The sequence below is a fragment of the Anolis sagrei genome, chromosome 5, assembly GCF_037176765.1.
Source record: "Anolis sagrei isolate rAnoSag1 chromosome 5, rAnoSag1.mat, whole genome shotgun sequence".
NCBI lineage: Eukaryota > Metazoa > Chordata > Lepidosauria > Squamata > Dactyloidae > Anolis > Anolis sagrei.
In genome coordinates this window covers 157,714,929-157,730,047 of record NC_090025.1, presented here as the reverse complement: position 1 = coordinate 157,730,047, position 15,119 = coordinate 157,714,929, and the positions used below count along the sequence as shown (strand labels likewise).

At 38.4% G+C, this 15,119-nt stretch overlaps 1 protein-coding gene across 7 annotated transcripts in view; it reads right to left on the bottom strand.

Annotated features, from left to right (window-relative positions):
* ANO4 (anoctamin 4) overlaps positions 1-15,119 on the bottom strand; it is a 118,108-nt gene that overhangs the window by 28,695 nt on the left and 74,294 nt on the right. For all 7 annotated transcript variants that reach the window (XM_067469143.1, XM_067469144.1, XM_067469145.1 and 4 more), the window contains 3 exons: positions 8,773-8,907; positions 4,264-4,360; positions 1,737-1,797 (listed from right to left, as the gene is read on the bottom strand). In XM_067469143.1, coding sequence (XP_067325244.1) covers positions 1,737-1,797; positions 4,264-4,360; positions 8,773-8,907 — 293 coding nt within the window. The remainder of the gene's footprint in view (positions 1-1,736; positions 1,798-4,263; positions 4,361-8,772; positions 8,908-15,119) is intronic.

Genomic DNA, 15,119 nt, shown 5'->3' with positions numbered 1-15,119 from the left:
TAAAATATTTACAAAAATTATAGAAAACAGATTGAAAGAGATAACACCCTCTTTAATTGAGGAAGATAAGTATGGGTTTATTAAAAAATGATTGATGACCTAATTAGAAATATTTTAAATGTAACTGACCATGCAACAAGAGAGGAAGCAAAATTACTCCTAATAAAACTAGATGTTTATAAAGCATTTGACATGATAAATCACAATTATTTATTTAGTCAAATTATGCGAGGAGTGTAATTTTGGGAATAAAGATGAGTGGAGTAATTAAAGAATTATACAAAGAAAACCAAGCAGAAGCAATAGTAAACGGATCTAATTCAAGAATCATTAAAATCAGCAGTGGAACCAACCAAGGCCACCCCCTCTCTTTCTCCACTACTTTTTGCCCTAGTGATAGAACCTTTAGCTAACCTAATTATGTCAGACAAAAATGTAAGAGGGTATAAAACAGATTAAGGAGAAACAAAAATTAATTTATACGCAGATGACACCATAGTCCTTATATGTGCAATGGAGGACTCTGTAAAGGCAGAAGCAAATGCAATTTTAAAATTTGAAAAGATTTCAAGCCTAACCATTAATATTTAAAAATCGGAAATTTTACATAAAAACCTGAATTGAAAGGTGTTAAAAGAAGCCCAATCATTTAACTGGGGGAAAAGAAGTGAAAATCCCTAAAAAATTATATAATATAATCCAGATAAACTATAATCAATTATGGAAAAAAGTAAGTAAACAAATCAACGATTGGAAAAAATGGAATTGGAAAATCACAACTGAGTGGGGAGGCCCTGCTTTTGATCCCATCTCAGGTGCGATTGATGGGGATGAGAGAGAGAGCCTTCTCAGTGATTGCCCCTCGGCTCTGGAACTCCCTCCATGGTGAGATTAGATCAGCCCCCTCCCTCCTGTCCTTCAGAAAGATGGTAAAAACATAGCTGTGGGATCAAGCCTTTGGGACAGTGCAATAAGATAGAAATAAGAATTTTACTCTGTTAATTTGAGATGGCTTAAACAATTGATTTTAAAACTGGAGATGACTGGTTTTAATGTTTATGTATGTTTATAATTTATTGCATGTTTCGGCATTGAATTTCTGCCGTATATATGTTGTGCTCTGCCCTGAGTCTCCTGTGGGGTAAGAAAGGCGGAATATAAATGTTTTAAATAAATAAATAAATAAATAAATAGGCTGAAGGAATGCAAAAATATGCTTGACCATACAAAGGTATAAATATTCAATAGTATTCCTGTATCTTTGTATTTTGTGAAGCGAATAATAAAAATTAAAATAAAATAAACATTAGGAAGAATATCCTGATTGTAAGAGCTAAATGGTAGTGGAATATGCCACTTTGGACTGTGACAGAGCCTCCTACTCTGAAGTGTTAAAGCAGAAGCTGGATGGCCATCTGTCAGGAGTACTTTGATTGTGTGTTCCTGATTGACAGGGGGTTGGAGTGGGTGGCCCTTGTGGTTTTCTTCAACTCTTATGATTCTGTTATTCTACTTTGAAAACTACAGCAAGTGTTCTGTAACAAAGGCTGTATGTGCTAAAAGATGGACCACATGTGAGATTTGGGTAATCTTATTTTTTATGATTTTGGAATGGTATCTCTCACTGGCCTCCTGATGACAGTGAAACTAGATGTTAGAATCAAAACCATTATATGCATCTCAGACATATTAAATAAAAAGGTAAGAATGTGATCCATTTTTAAAGCAGGACTTACCCCACACTGCCATGAAAACAGCAAAGAAGACAGTTGCTCCATTGTCAAAAAGATGTGTCACCTAGGAAAAATAGTCAGCTGTTTTAGCTTATTTCATAACAATAAGATATACATTGTATTAGGAAATCTGATTCAGCTTCCTGAAGTACACGTACTTAGTTTTAATGATAGGAGGACACACTATGTAGGTTATTAGTAACACAAAAAACCTTTTGGCACATTTTTACTTACACTCCACTGTTTCAACAAGTTAGGTAGTTGGTAGCTTAGGGGAATATTCTGCTTTGCAAAAGCCTTGCTGAAAACACATGTTTTGAGCAAGGCTTTTGCAAAGGGGAATATTAAGTCATTAAGGGGTGTCCAAGGTATTATCCCAAGGGGAAATAATATATCTTGATAGACAAAGAAGCGACACTGAAAACATATGAAAAAAAGTTTCAAAGATACACATGTAGCAGTACACAAGCCTCTTCATATCTCAAAGTCCATTCGGTTGGATCCAAATTAAGACCCAGGCAATGAGGCCGCAGAAAAGGACTTCTCCACTCCTCACCACAACAGATAAAAATGCTATACATGGGGCAGGACAGGATGGGAGGAAAATCCCGCAAAATTGGGTGGTGTCAGGACATTGCAGTCCATGGAAGTCAGAGTCTGGATTTAGCCTAATGGTTGTTACACTTGCTAGGATGTAAATTGCTACAAAAGGTTTCACAGAAGGCCAAGCTTCAATAATTTACATAATCTAAATCACCAAGGGAAAGTGTACAGAAAACAGCAGTACAGAAAACAGGAGGCGGTAGATATATCTGAACATTAACAGTGACTGGTTTTATTGTGGGGAATAATACAATATGATTTTGCTCTGGATTCTAACATTTCTCCTTCATATCAAAGAATCATAGTAAACCCCTTGATAGTTAATGAAACTAATGGTCTATCTAGCCCAGTAGTGGCAGGAGCTCTCCAAATTTTCAGGCAGGATTTTTCCATAGCCTTTCTTGGAAAACCCTTATGATCTTCCATTAAAGCAGTGGTTCTCAACATGTGGGTCCCCAGGTGTTTTGGCCTACAACTCCCAGAAATCCTAGCCAGCTTACCAGCTGTTAGGATTTCTGGGAGTTGAAGGCCAAAACATCTGGGGACCACACTCTGAGAACCACTGTTCTACACCCTCCTAATGTTGGTTGTAGAGTTACTATGGACCTAATCACATGGATGAGGTTCAGCATAGTGATTCACCACCCTCCATGGTGTATCTGAGCATCATCAAGGCAGAAGTGGGGCAATCCTGGAACCCCAGATGGCAGCTAACACCTCCCCATCACACGCAAAACAGCTGACACGCACGGAAACCCTGTTGTTCTTTATGGAACATGGGGAGGCTTCTGTGTTGACAGCAGCAGTGTTCTTCCATGCTACCACCCCAGTTTACCCATGGCACCCTACCAAAAGTCACCCTACATCAGTGGTTCTCAACCTGTGGGTCCCCAGATGTTTTGGCCTTCAACTCCCAGAAATCCTAACAGCTGGTAAACTGGTTGCGATTTCTGGGAGTTGTAGGCCAAAACATCTGTGGACCCACAGGTTGAGAATCACTGCCCTACATTGTCTGATGGGCAGCTTGGGTCTCCATGGATGAAGTTTATAATTTTATATCCTGCCTTTGCCACAATAAACTTTGGGACTGTAAATGGCCATCCCTGCTCTCCCATGAGATAAATCGGACTGAAAATCAGACTGAAAGAGAGAGAGAGAGACAAAGAACTAAGAATATCAAGTGAGCTTCATGTATTAGAGAAACTAGAACCCAGAACTTTCAGATCCTAGTCCAGTATTTAACTTCTACACCAGTGGTTCTCCCAGAAATCCCAGCCAGTTTACTAGATGTTAGGATTTCTTGGAGTTGAAGGCCAAAACATCTGGGGACCCACAGGTTGAGAACCACTGCACTAAAGTATCAAGCAGACTTAAGCCTGCTCAGCTTCTGAAATCAAATGAAATCATGTTTGCTCAAGATCGCATGGTGGCATTCTGTTTCTATGGCACTCTGTCTCTACTTGTTCTTCTCTCTACTAACCTATTAACAAGATCTATTACATATATACATATATACCCACGGTTATGTGATATGTGATGTTATATTATATTATATGATGTGTTAATAATGTTTAATATTTTATCAGGGGAGGGCCAATTTTGATTTTTATACTTTTTTTTAATATCAATGACATTGAATTGTTGCCAACACCATGAAACACCTGCCAACACCTGAGTCCCTTCGGGATTGAGAAGGGTGATATACAAATACCGCAATATATACAAAATACAATTTTTACTACTATGGGTTATTTGACTTACTTTCATGAATACTTTAAATTTTTTGATAGATTCATTCCACTTGAAGAAGCTGCACTCATTTGCAGGCTTATGCATATGGACTTTTTTTTAAGCTGACCACTTTTTCATGACATTTAATATATATGAAAAACATTGCGGGAGCACAAAAGCATTATTTTATTTTTACCTTGGCATAAATACAGCTATCTGACAGTCTCATGAAGGGGCAATATTTATCACAGATAGGACACATAATAATTTCTCTAGCTTGGCAGACTTCTTTACTAAAAAAAGAAAAGGGATAATGATTAATAGCTTACATTATAACAAGCATGATTCAAAGAGCTTTCATAATTTTGATAACAGTGTATTCAGCAAAAAAAACCCCTCATTTTTTCTTGTTGACTAAAATAGCAAAAGTACTTTAGGCTCAGAACTGATTTGCATCTGCATGTGCATTAAATGGTTATTAAACGTGTAATAGTCAACATGCATGCAATCTGTATACATGCAACACAGTTGCTGATCTGTAGGCACATACAAGTTACACAGATGTAAGATATCTTTACATATAATTGAAGATGTTTATGGAAATCCCCATTCCTGGATATTGCGTAGATACTCTAAACTGCAAATGGCAATCCCTACCGAAAAGAAGAACTGCAGAAGCCGACACGGAAAGTCTAGAGCAGTGTTTCTCAACCTAGCGGTCGGGACCCATGGGGGGATCATGAGAGGGTGTCAGAGGGGTCACCAAAGACCATCAGAAAACACAGTGTTTTCTGTTGGTCATGGGGGTTCTGTGTGGGAGGTTTGGCCCAATTCTATCATTGGTGTGGTTCAGAGTACTCTTTGATTGTAGGTGAACTATAAATCCCAGCAACTACAACTGCCAAATGTTAAGGTCTATTTTCCCCAGTCTCCACCAGTGTTCACATTTGGGCATACTGAGAATTCATGCCAAGATTGGTCCAGATCCATCATTATTTGAGTCCACAGTGCTCTCTGGATGTAGGTGAACTACAACTCCAAAACTGAAGGCCAATGCCCACCAAACCCTTCCAGTATTTTCTGTTGGTCATGGGAGTTCTGTGTGCGAAATCTGGTTCAATTCCATCATTGGTGGAGTTCAGAATGCTCTTTATAGTAGGTGAACTATAAATCCCAGCAACTACAACTCCCAAATGACAAAATCAATCCCCCTCCAACCCCAACAGTATTGAAATTTGGGCGTATTGGGTATTTGTGCCAAATTTTGTCCAGTGAATGAAAATACACCCTGCATATCAGATATTTACATTCCAATTCATAACAGTAGCAAAATTACAGTTATGAAGTAGAAACGAAAATAATGTTATGGTTGGGGGTCACCACAACAAGAGGGACTGTATTAAAGGGTCACAGCATTGGGAAGGTTGAGAAACACTGATCTAGAGGAATACATGCACTCTAGACACCATACGCCAATGTATCAAAAATTAATCAAGTAAATTTGCAATAAAATCTAGGACTCACCACTCCCTTCTGTGCCAAACACACAGCTCTATACGATGGGGGCTCTACTTATGAAGGAGATTATGAGCTTAGGGAAGCATCAGTGCTACAAATCCCTTTAGTAAGAATCTCTATGAGTTGGTTTATGTCACTATTCTATCTGTATTTGGCACATTCGCAGCACTTAACTTTCAATGGTGTGCCAGTGAAAATATGGACAATTTTGGAAGTGCCAGGCAGCAGAACATGATGTCCCAGGAGATTGAACCTGGCAGATCAGATAGCCAAACTATAGATTTGACACAACGAGGAAACTGGGACTTATAAAAATGCATGCAGAAGAAAATATTTCAAATCAGACAAGTATGGGAACCCTATTATGCCTGGTGGACACATAATATATGTTATACTATTAAGTAGACAAGAGATGATAATTTAGTGGATTTTCTGGAAGAACTTTGCTCCCTGTTTTAGAACTGAGACTTTAAAAGAGTAGCCCAAATCATTTAGAGTATCAATCTGAAATATGTACAATAATTTTATGATAGGTTCCTTCCTAAGTTCTCCACGAAGGTGGAGGCACACATGCACACACATGGCAGTGGGGACACCAAGAGGAGAGACAGATATGTAGAGGATGTGGAACCATAGAGGCAGAAGGGAAGAGAAGTAGACAAAGGTCAATGGTACTACACAAGGGGAAAAAAAGGAAAGATCTGGCCAATACAACTTCACATACTCACATATAAGCTTAATGTTTAATTATTTTTCCTTCTTTAACCACATTTATTCATGAGGTTAAGATTTGTTATTTTTTGTTATGTAATTTCATTTTTCTTACTTATGGCAACCCTATGTCAAATCTATCATAGAGTTTTCTTGCAGGATTTGTTCAGTGGGAATTTGGCATTGCCTTCCTCTGAATAAGAGTATGACTTGCACAGAATCATCTAGTGAGTTCCCGTAGCCGAGCAGGGATTAAAAACCTGGTCTCTCAGGGCCTTTCTACATGGTGTATTTTGAAAAAGACTTCAAAATTCACAGTAGTAAAAGTACAATTCTCATATTATAATTAAACTAAAGATATATTATTCACTAAATAAGTAACAGACATAAAGAAAAGCATATAGAAACTTACACAAGCTCTGTTTTGTAAGTAGACAAGTGTGGGTATAAAAACTCCTTGTAAACATTGGTAATTTGGGGATTTTAATATATTCTACTGTCTGTACGTTGCTTTATTTCTTATCTAGAGTATGCAAGCATTATAGATAAGGACAGGCATTCACAACAGAGTCAGGAATGTAAGTAGACAAGCATTTGTATCAAAAACCTTTTTCAAAACAATGTTAATTTGGGGATTTTAGTATATCTATTGTCTGTATGTTGCTTCATTTTGTTATTTAGTGTACTCAAGCATTATAGATATGATTGGCATAACACCCGAAGAAGGTGTAACGAAATAAGGGGAACAACACATGAGACTTCGTTGTGTTGCTGTTCCTGGCGTTATGAGTTAATGAAGAATCTCTTTTAATATAGAAGCTGGATTTTTTTTTACTACCACTGGTATTGGACTCAAGACCTTTCACAGCTTCAGAACTTATTAAGACTGGTTGTTTCTATATGCTTTTCTTTATGTCTGTTACTTATTTGTGAACAGTATATCCTTAGTTGAATTATAATATGAGAATTATACTTTTACTACTGTAAATTTTGAAGTCTTTTTGACATAGTAATTCAGCATGAAGTAACCTATTCTGAGGGAGAGTTTTGCGAATCACACACATACATTGTTGTTTTGTTGGTTGTTGCCATAGATATCTGTGCAATACACACCCTTTCTACATTGGCCATATGAGTTGATTTGGGGATGAATGGATTCCTGATGTCCACATGATGCATAGGGTCCATTCGCATTGATGCAGCTTTGTCCTGAATTTTTAAAAGTAATGTGATGCTTCCCCAAAGCTCTAGAGTTCACTTATGTTTTGGGCCAGTGTAGACAATTGGGAAGCAAACACAGCTGTTCACACAACTATCCATCAGGCACCCTGGGTGGCATTTACCTTACAACTGTCAACCTGACCATAGCAGTGACTGCTGGACATAAAGATGGGAATGGTGGTCACATGGCACCGGTATTGACAATAGCTGGAGTAATGAACTACTTGGAGAAGGAAAAGGGGAAAGGAGGACATGATTCCTATTCCCGCACCACCTCATGTCGAACTATTACTCCAACTATTGTCACTATGTTCTCAAAACAACCACCACCATTTTCATGCTTAGTGGTCACCACTAAAACCAGATAATTGGGGGCAAGACTGGTTCCAGATCTTATTAAGATCTGGGCTATGCAGATCTTATTAAGATATCAGGCCAGCTTTGTGCAATGCAGTGCAGACAATCTGCCAGCCCTTCTACATGGGCCATATGAATTTGTTTCAGGGTGAATGGACTCTGTGGCATCCTCACAATGCACAATGTCCACCCACCTTAACGAACCTTGCCCCATGTTAAACTAGGTTGTGAGATGCTCTGGATGTCTGTAAACAAGTGCATTGTCAATTGCCAAGAGCTTATAATGATCCTCGACAGATTTATTGTCCAGGATGTATGAAGAAACATGTAAGTCTATTATACTGAACAACATCCAGGATGAGACAATGCCTGTTTCACACATGCTGTTCAGAAACTAATGCTTCAGAAAGGGAGAGATAAGCTTGCACACAGGGCATAGTGCTAAAATAAATCTTTATGAACAAGCTTTCTACAGTATATTGTATTGCATCCAAGGCCAAAACAGAAGAAGGAGAGAAAAGACAGAAAGAGATGGAAAAAGAGCCAGGAACATGAATCTTGGGTAAGTAAAGGTGTTTGGGGAAAATAGCACGTACAAAGAAATATCAGAGGTTTGTTTGGTAAGGAGGACATCAGGTTTTAGAATGACTATGTTAGTAGCAGTGTCTCTTCTATTTACCAATTTACAGAACATTTCTTTCAGTTTTGTGTGCCCCAAAGACATGGCACAATGTATTACAGTAAAAAAAACAAACAAAAAGAAAACAAGGCACTCAAGATCAAAGTCCATAAATTAATACACTGACTTTAGCAAGAACCAGAAAAAATATATACATCATGTTCTCACAAGTTAATGAAAGATCGGTCGATCAATGCCGATGTTTTATTTTTACTTCACCTGACTTGGCAGTGGTTCAATGTGGCTACTCCATACAAAAAGACAAACAGTCCAATGAAGGCAGCTGGGAAGAGCATTCCTGTGTACCAGCCTAACCAGGCAAAGTACAAGCCAATTTTCTCACCAAAATACCGCCTGTTAAAACACAATGTAAGGAAAGATTTTTAAAATGTTATATAGAATTGGGTCTTAATATAAAAAGGATGTTCCTTGACTATGTGGAAATAAAATAAGGATGTTATATTTGCATTCTACAAATAAATACTCAATTTGTCTAATTATAAATACAAATACAAAGTTGGGATTCCAATGCCATAATGAATGGCAGGGGACCTGCTGCATACTGAACTATTCGTTCTTCATACACATAGAATCTTACATATTGTTCATTTATTTCATTCAAGGTTTTGTCGAATATAAAATACCATAGACTCTGTATCGTGGCAGGGAATCCAACAATATTGAATACATAACTGAATACTACACAGCTTCTTCCATTTTAAATATCCCTTGCAGTATCATTGAGAAGTTCTCTGAATAGAAGATGAGTTCACATGATTAATATAAAGTCATTTGGTTGCTTTATATTAGGAGCCCCCAGTGGTGCAATGCTCAGCTCCAGTTTCTCATTTTTGTGTGTGTACGTGTGTGTTTGTGTTAGGAACAACTTAAGAAACTGCAAGTTGTTTCTGGTGTGAGAGAATTGGCCGTCTGCGAGGACTTTGCTCAGGAGACATTTGTATGCTTTGATGTTTTACCATCCTTGTGGAAGGCTTCTCTCATGTCCCCGCATGGGGAGCTGGAGCTGACAGAGGGAGCTCATCCACACTCTCCCTCTGACCTGATGGTCTTCAGTCCTGCCGGCACAAGGATTAAATCCATTACTCAGGGACATGAGAGAAGCCTCCTACAGGATGGTAAAACATCTGGGTGTCTCCTTGGCAACATCCTTGCAGACGCCCAATTCTCTCACACCACAAGCAACTTGCAATTTCTCAAGTTGCTCCTGACACAAAAAGAAAAATTGTTGCTGATTGTGCTGTAAGAGAACCAGGGATTCCATGGATCTCATAATGGTTAATATAAATAATACATTTTAATCTAGAAATCTCATGTGCAAAATGTACTGAAATGCATTGAAATACACATTATCTCTCTCCTTCAAGCTTTCAGGCTTTCTTCTCACATATAGTCTTCATCAGAAAGATAGCAATTTCACTATTGTATAAATAAGGTCAACATTTAGCTTTGAATAGATGAGTAATTTGTTGTTCTTTGGCCCAGCCAAGGCTATTTGCGTGCACTAATTTCACAGCAAATGTGGCAAAGGTTAGCTCATTGTAATTGCCTTCCTTCCAGTTTGCCTTTGCTATGCTACGCCAAATGCCAAAGGCAGTCAAGTTGTTATTATTCTTTTGATACTGAAAAGGTTCCAGGAATCTTCCAGGTAAACAACTAGATATATAATGATAATGTGGCCCTTTGTAACAAGGACAGCAGACTTGGCAGTGTAAAGTCACACTGGCAATGGCTATAGATCTTTGTGTTTTCTTTATGAAAAAAAACCCTACTGTCCTAATTGTTTGGCTGACACACACAGAATAGCAATCTGTGTCTCATCCAATGAGAAGGAAAATGTAAAGCCTGTGAGATTTACAGCAAGTATTTACATGGCCTACTTGAATCCAAGTCTATAATTTAACACAGAGAGGCAAAGTAGAAGCTATGCATTAAGTTTTCTTTATGTTACTGCCTCTTCTATCACTGCCAAAATGCATTCAACAAATCTGCTTTCTCTTCTCCTATTATCATTACCCAGATCTGAACCTGCAAAAAAGCAATGCCTGTTCAATGATTCTAAGACCCAAAATGAGGCCAGCCTGAAGTCCAAAAGCAGATGGATCTAATGACTTCATTTATAAAGATTTTTTTAGCATTCAATAATGTAATTTTACAGTGACCTTTAATATTAAACTTTTTAATCTTTAAAAGAGCACAGCTGGCAGTTGTTTTATAGACTATGTAAGCATTGATGAAGTTAAATGGCACCATCCATATCCCATTATCATTTATTTCTGAAATAGGTGTCACTATTGACAGAGGAAGTTATTTAGACTTTGCTACGGACTGTATCATACACAATCAGATCAATAGTACAGTGTCTCCATTATTCTGTACCTGTCAGAAATGTTCCTTGGATATTACCATTGAGTGATACAGAAGTGTTCTCCAGCCACTCAAAGTTAAAAGAATGATCAATAATGTTAGAATGAACTTTGTGCAATCATCTTCACTTCTTCTGAGGCCCTGCTTTGAGGGCTGCTTTGGCAACTTTCCTACCAGTGTGATAAGATAGCAGCCTGACCCACACATAATTGTTCAGGACTGATTTGCATAATAACATTGATAATATAAGTCCATACATGACTGCCTTGAGGTTTGAGGGAGAATGACAAATTGTTGTCTGGGGCTGCCTTCCCACTTCCATCAGTGGGTTCCCTGGTGGTACAGTAGGTTAAACCCTTGTGCTGGCAGGATTGATGACTTGAAGGTTGAGTTGTTGACTTGAAGCTTGCCAGTTCAAATCCAACCTGGGGAGAGCATGGATGAGCTCCCTCTGTCAGCTCCAATTCCATGCAGGGACAAGAGAGAAGACTCCCACAAGGATGGTAAAAACATCAAAAACTATCCATCCTTGCAGACGGCCAATTCTCTCACACCAGAAGCGACTTGCAGTTCTCAAGTCACTCTTGACACCAATAAAAGTGGGTCCTGGAAGGATTCACAGTCCAACACACACACAATTCTTGGTGTCTTGGTTTTTAGGCCTGTTCCTGGGGTCACTTGGCATGCTGATACAGAAAATTGCATCAGATAGACCACATCAGCTCTCAATTCTTAGATATGGTTATCATGTTTTTCTGGGGGTGAGCAGATGGCATGTGTTATGTATCTCCAAAACTAGAGTAGTTAGGGGAAAGCTGGTGCTATTTTTGGAATCAGCAGGTCACATATACCCAGAAACAAGTCTCATATTATAGGTTATCACTCGTGGCCGAGTATAATTGTCTTCGAAGGCTAGATTATTGGTGGTGGGTCTATAAGTGATTGTAGATAACTACTCTGGATCCGCAAGGTCTTTCGCAGTGAGGACATACATTTAGAAACTGGTCTAACCTTTGAGGCACCAAAATATGTTTTGGCTAGTGTTAGTTCTCATCAGGAAGCATTAGTGCAAGACTCAAAATAGTCAGAATCTGGAAAAAACTAGAGAATTTATCAATAAAGAATTGGCTAAACAAGAGACTGGTTATAACCTTATCAGAAAAGTTAACGTATACATTACTATTAGCAAAAGGAGAAATAAAATACGAAAGCCATTTCTTAGCTTCATGTGTAAAATCACTAATGGTGAATTCAAACCACCAAATGACCAAGAAAGATTGTGGACAAATAATTAGTAAATATTTTATAATAATTATATGTGAATGATGAAATTAAAATAAGTAAAAATAATGCTATGGAGCCCCCAGTGGTACAGTGGGTTAAACTGCTGAGCTACTGAACTTGCTGACTGAAAGGTCGCCAGTTCGAGTCCAGGGAGTGGGGTGAGCTCCCGCTGTTAGCCCCAGCTTCTGCCAACCTAGCAGTTTGAAAACATGCAAGTGTGAGAAGATCAATAAGTACCGCTTCGGCAGGAAGCTAATGGCGTTCCATGCAGTCATGCTGGCCACATGACCTTGGAAGTATCTACGGACAATGCCGGCTCTTTGGCTTAGAAATGGAGATGAGCACTACCCCGCCAAGTTGGACACTACTAGACTTAATGTCAAGGGGAAAACTTTACCTTTTATATGAATGATGTTGAAGGGGAGCATGCACAGAGCAGGGAATAGATGATGTAACAAGACAGCTGTAGTGTGTAAAATGTTTTGAAATAAGTAAATACAATTTAATAAAAATAATTTAAAATAAAAATATCATAATAAATACATAAATAATCAAACAGGCAGACAAATATTATCCTGACCATGGCCATACAATTTAACAACTGTTGTGTACCTAGCATTGGTGTCCACGATACAGCATCTTTGCAAACTCAGAAACTGAAAATGTTATCACTTGATAACTATCACCTTGTCTGGTCAGCAGAATTCTTAACAACCTGATTCATCTTTTCTGGTTTGATGTCAATAGGGAAGAACTAAATAAAATACCAACAAGGGTTGGCTATCTTGCACGTCTCTTAATTGCTAAGTTGATTCTACTGCCAACTGGCAAGCAACTGTCCATAAAAGTATGAATAGCCTGAATGGCCCTTAGATAACTTGTAGAAGCAGATAATAGCATGCACACATTAGGCAGCTTAAAATGTATAAAGTTAACCAGCTGCAAGGTATGTTTGGTTTTCTACTTACATCTCTAAATGCTTTTTGAGTTGTGCTTACTGTAATGTGTAAACTAGACAGGCTGAGAAGAGATCAACCAGAACCTTTCACATATCTGTTACTCCATCTCCCAGCTTCAGTACTTGAAGGGCACGTACATGGAGAACTATGTGATTCCATTTATATACTTCGTTTCATTATTTTTTCTGGCAAATGTAGTGGCTAGCTGGTGTAATTAAATTGAAATTAATTACTCCTGACTGTGCCAAACTGATGACACTAGAGATTTAATACTCAGATTTTATTGCTAGAGAAAACATAATTGAACAAGCTTTCTGAGTGCTCTAGAAACATGACTTTAGTGTGATCTGGTAAACTTCACTAGCAATAAAATGACAGGGCAGTTTAGCTGCCTTGGCACACTCACTCCTTGATATTTCTGAAGAAAACCTATGATGTAATAGACCGACTAATGGGTATCACACATTATCTCTCCCTAGCAGCTAATGGAAGTCACAGATATATGAACTCTGAAGAATATTTGTGGTTTTTGTGTTCAGTGTTCAGCCTGGATGATTTCAGCAAAAGGGTGGGAAGAAGGAACAGCTACTTCCTAGATAAACATGAACTGAAAACATATAGACTAAAATTCTGCTGGTCAGTTACAACTACACAACTCCCACAATTCCTAAAAGCCCCAGGCCCTTTCCGCTTAAGCGGTTGAGGGGGAAAAGAAAGGGGCTTGAGGCTGTTAGAAATTGTGGGAGTTGAAGTCCAAAACACCTGGAGGGAGGGCCCAAGTTTGCCCATGCCTGATCTAGATCAACTGTACGGATGTCAATTGATGTTGATGTGATAGAAAATTACAATATTCAGGGTAAAATATAGTCAGTAATAGTATTAAACTCCTTAGTCTGTTTTAGATTAAAGCAGGAAAAATAAAGAATATATATCAATATTCATATACATAGAAATAATATCCTGACACAAGAAAAACCTGAAGAAATGTAAAATGAAGAGATGGAGTGCTGTAGAAGCTTAAAGAATAATCAGTGTCACAAACCAATATCTGTTCACAAACATGAAAAACCCCTAAAATTTCAGTCACCTATCCCTAAGTGTGCTATGATGCATTTGGGAAATTGTAGGTATATCCACCATTGTCTCATTACTGCATTCAATTTAATCCAGGAGGATCCTTGTTCTATTTATAGAATATGTGTAAATGAACCTTTAGACTACAACTAAATGAAAATAAATGGAAATTTAAAGCTTTTTTTATTGTGACAGAAGCGACTTGAGAAACTGCAAATCGCTTCTGGAGTGAGAGAATTGGCAGTCTGCAAGAATGTTGCCCAGGGGACGCCCAGATGTTTTGTTGTTTTTACCATCCTTGTGGGAGGCTTCTCTCATGTCCCCAAATGGGGTGCTGGAGCTGACAGAGGGAGCTCATCTGTCCTCTCTCCGGATTCGGTGGGTTAAAACTTTGTGCCGGCATGACTGAAGACCAACAGGTCACGGGCTTGAATTTAAAAGCTGATATAGAAAGTAAGCTCATGTCATATTTCAATGTGTTTTCCATTTAGGACTAGCTCCAGGTTTAAAGAAGCCCTAACCATCTGAAGTCCCTAACAATCTTCCTTGACAACAGCCCAAATGGTGCTCTGAACAGTCCAGGCTTTTGGATCTAGCTGTCATTTTAATTCCCTGACTTAAATTCCAGGGCATTGTGAGAAATTAAATTGATAACTTGCTGTGTGCCTTCACTGATTTCCAACTGACTGGTAAAGGTTTCCCCTTGACATTAAGTCTAATTGTGTCTGGCTCATCTCCATTTCTAAGCCGAAGAGCTGGCATTGTCTGTAGATGCCTCCAAGGTCATGTGACCGGCATGACTGCCATTACTTTTCCACCAGAGCGGTACCTATTTTTTTAAAATAAATTTTTATTGAAAGCCTT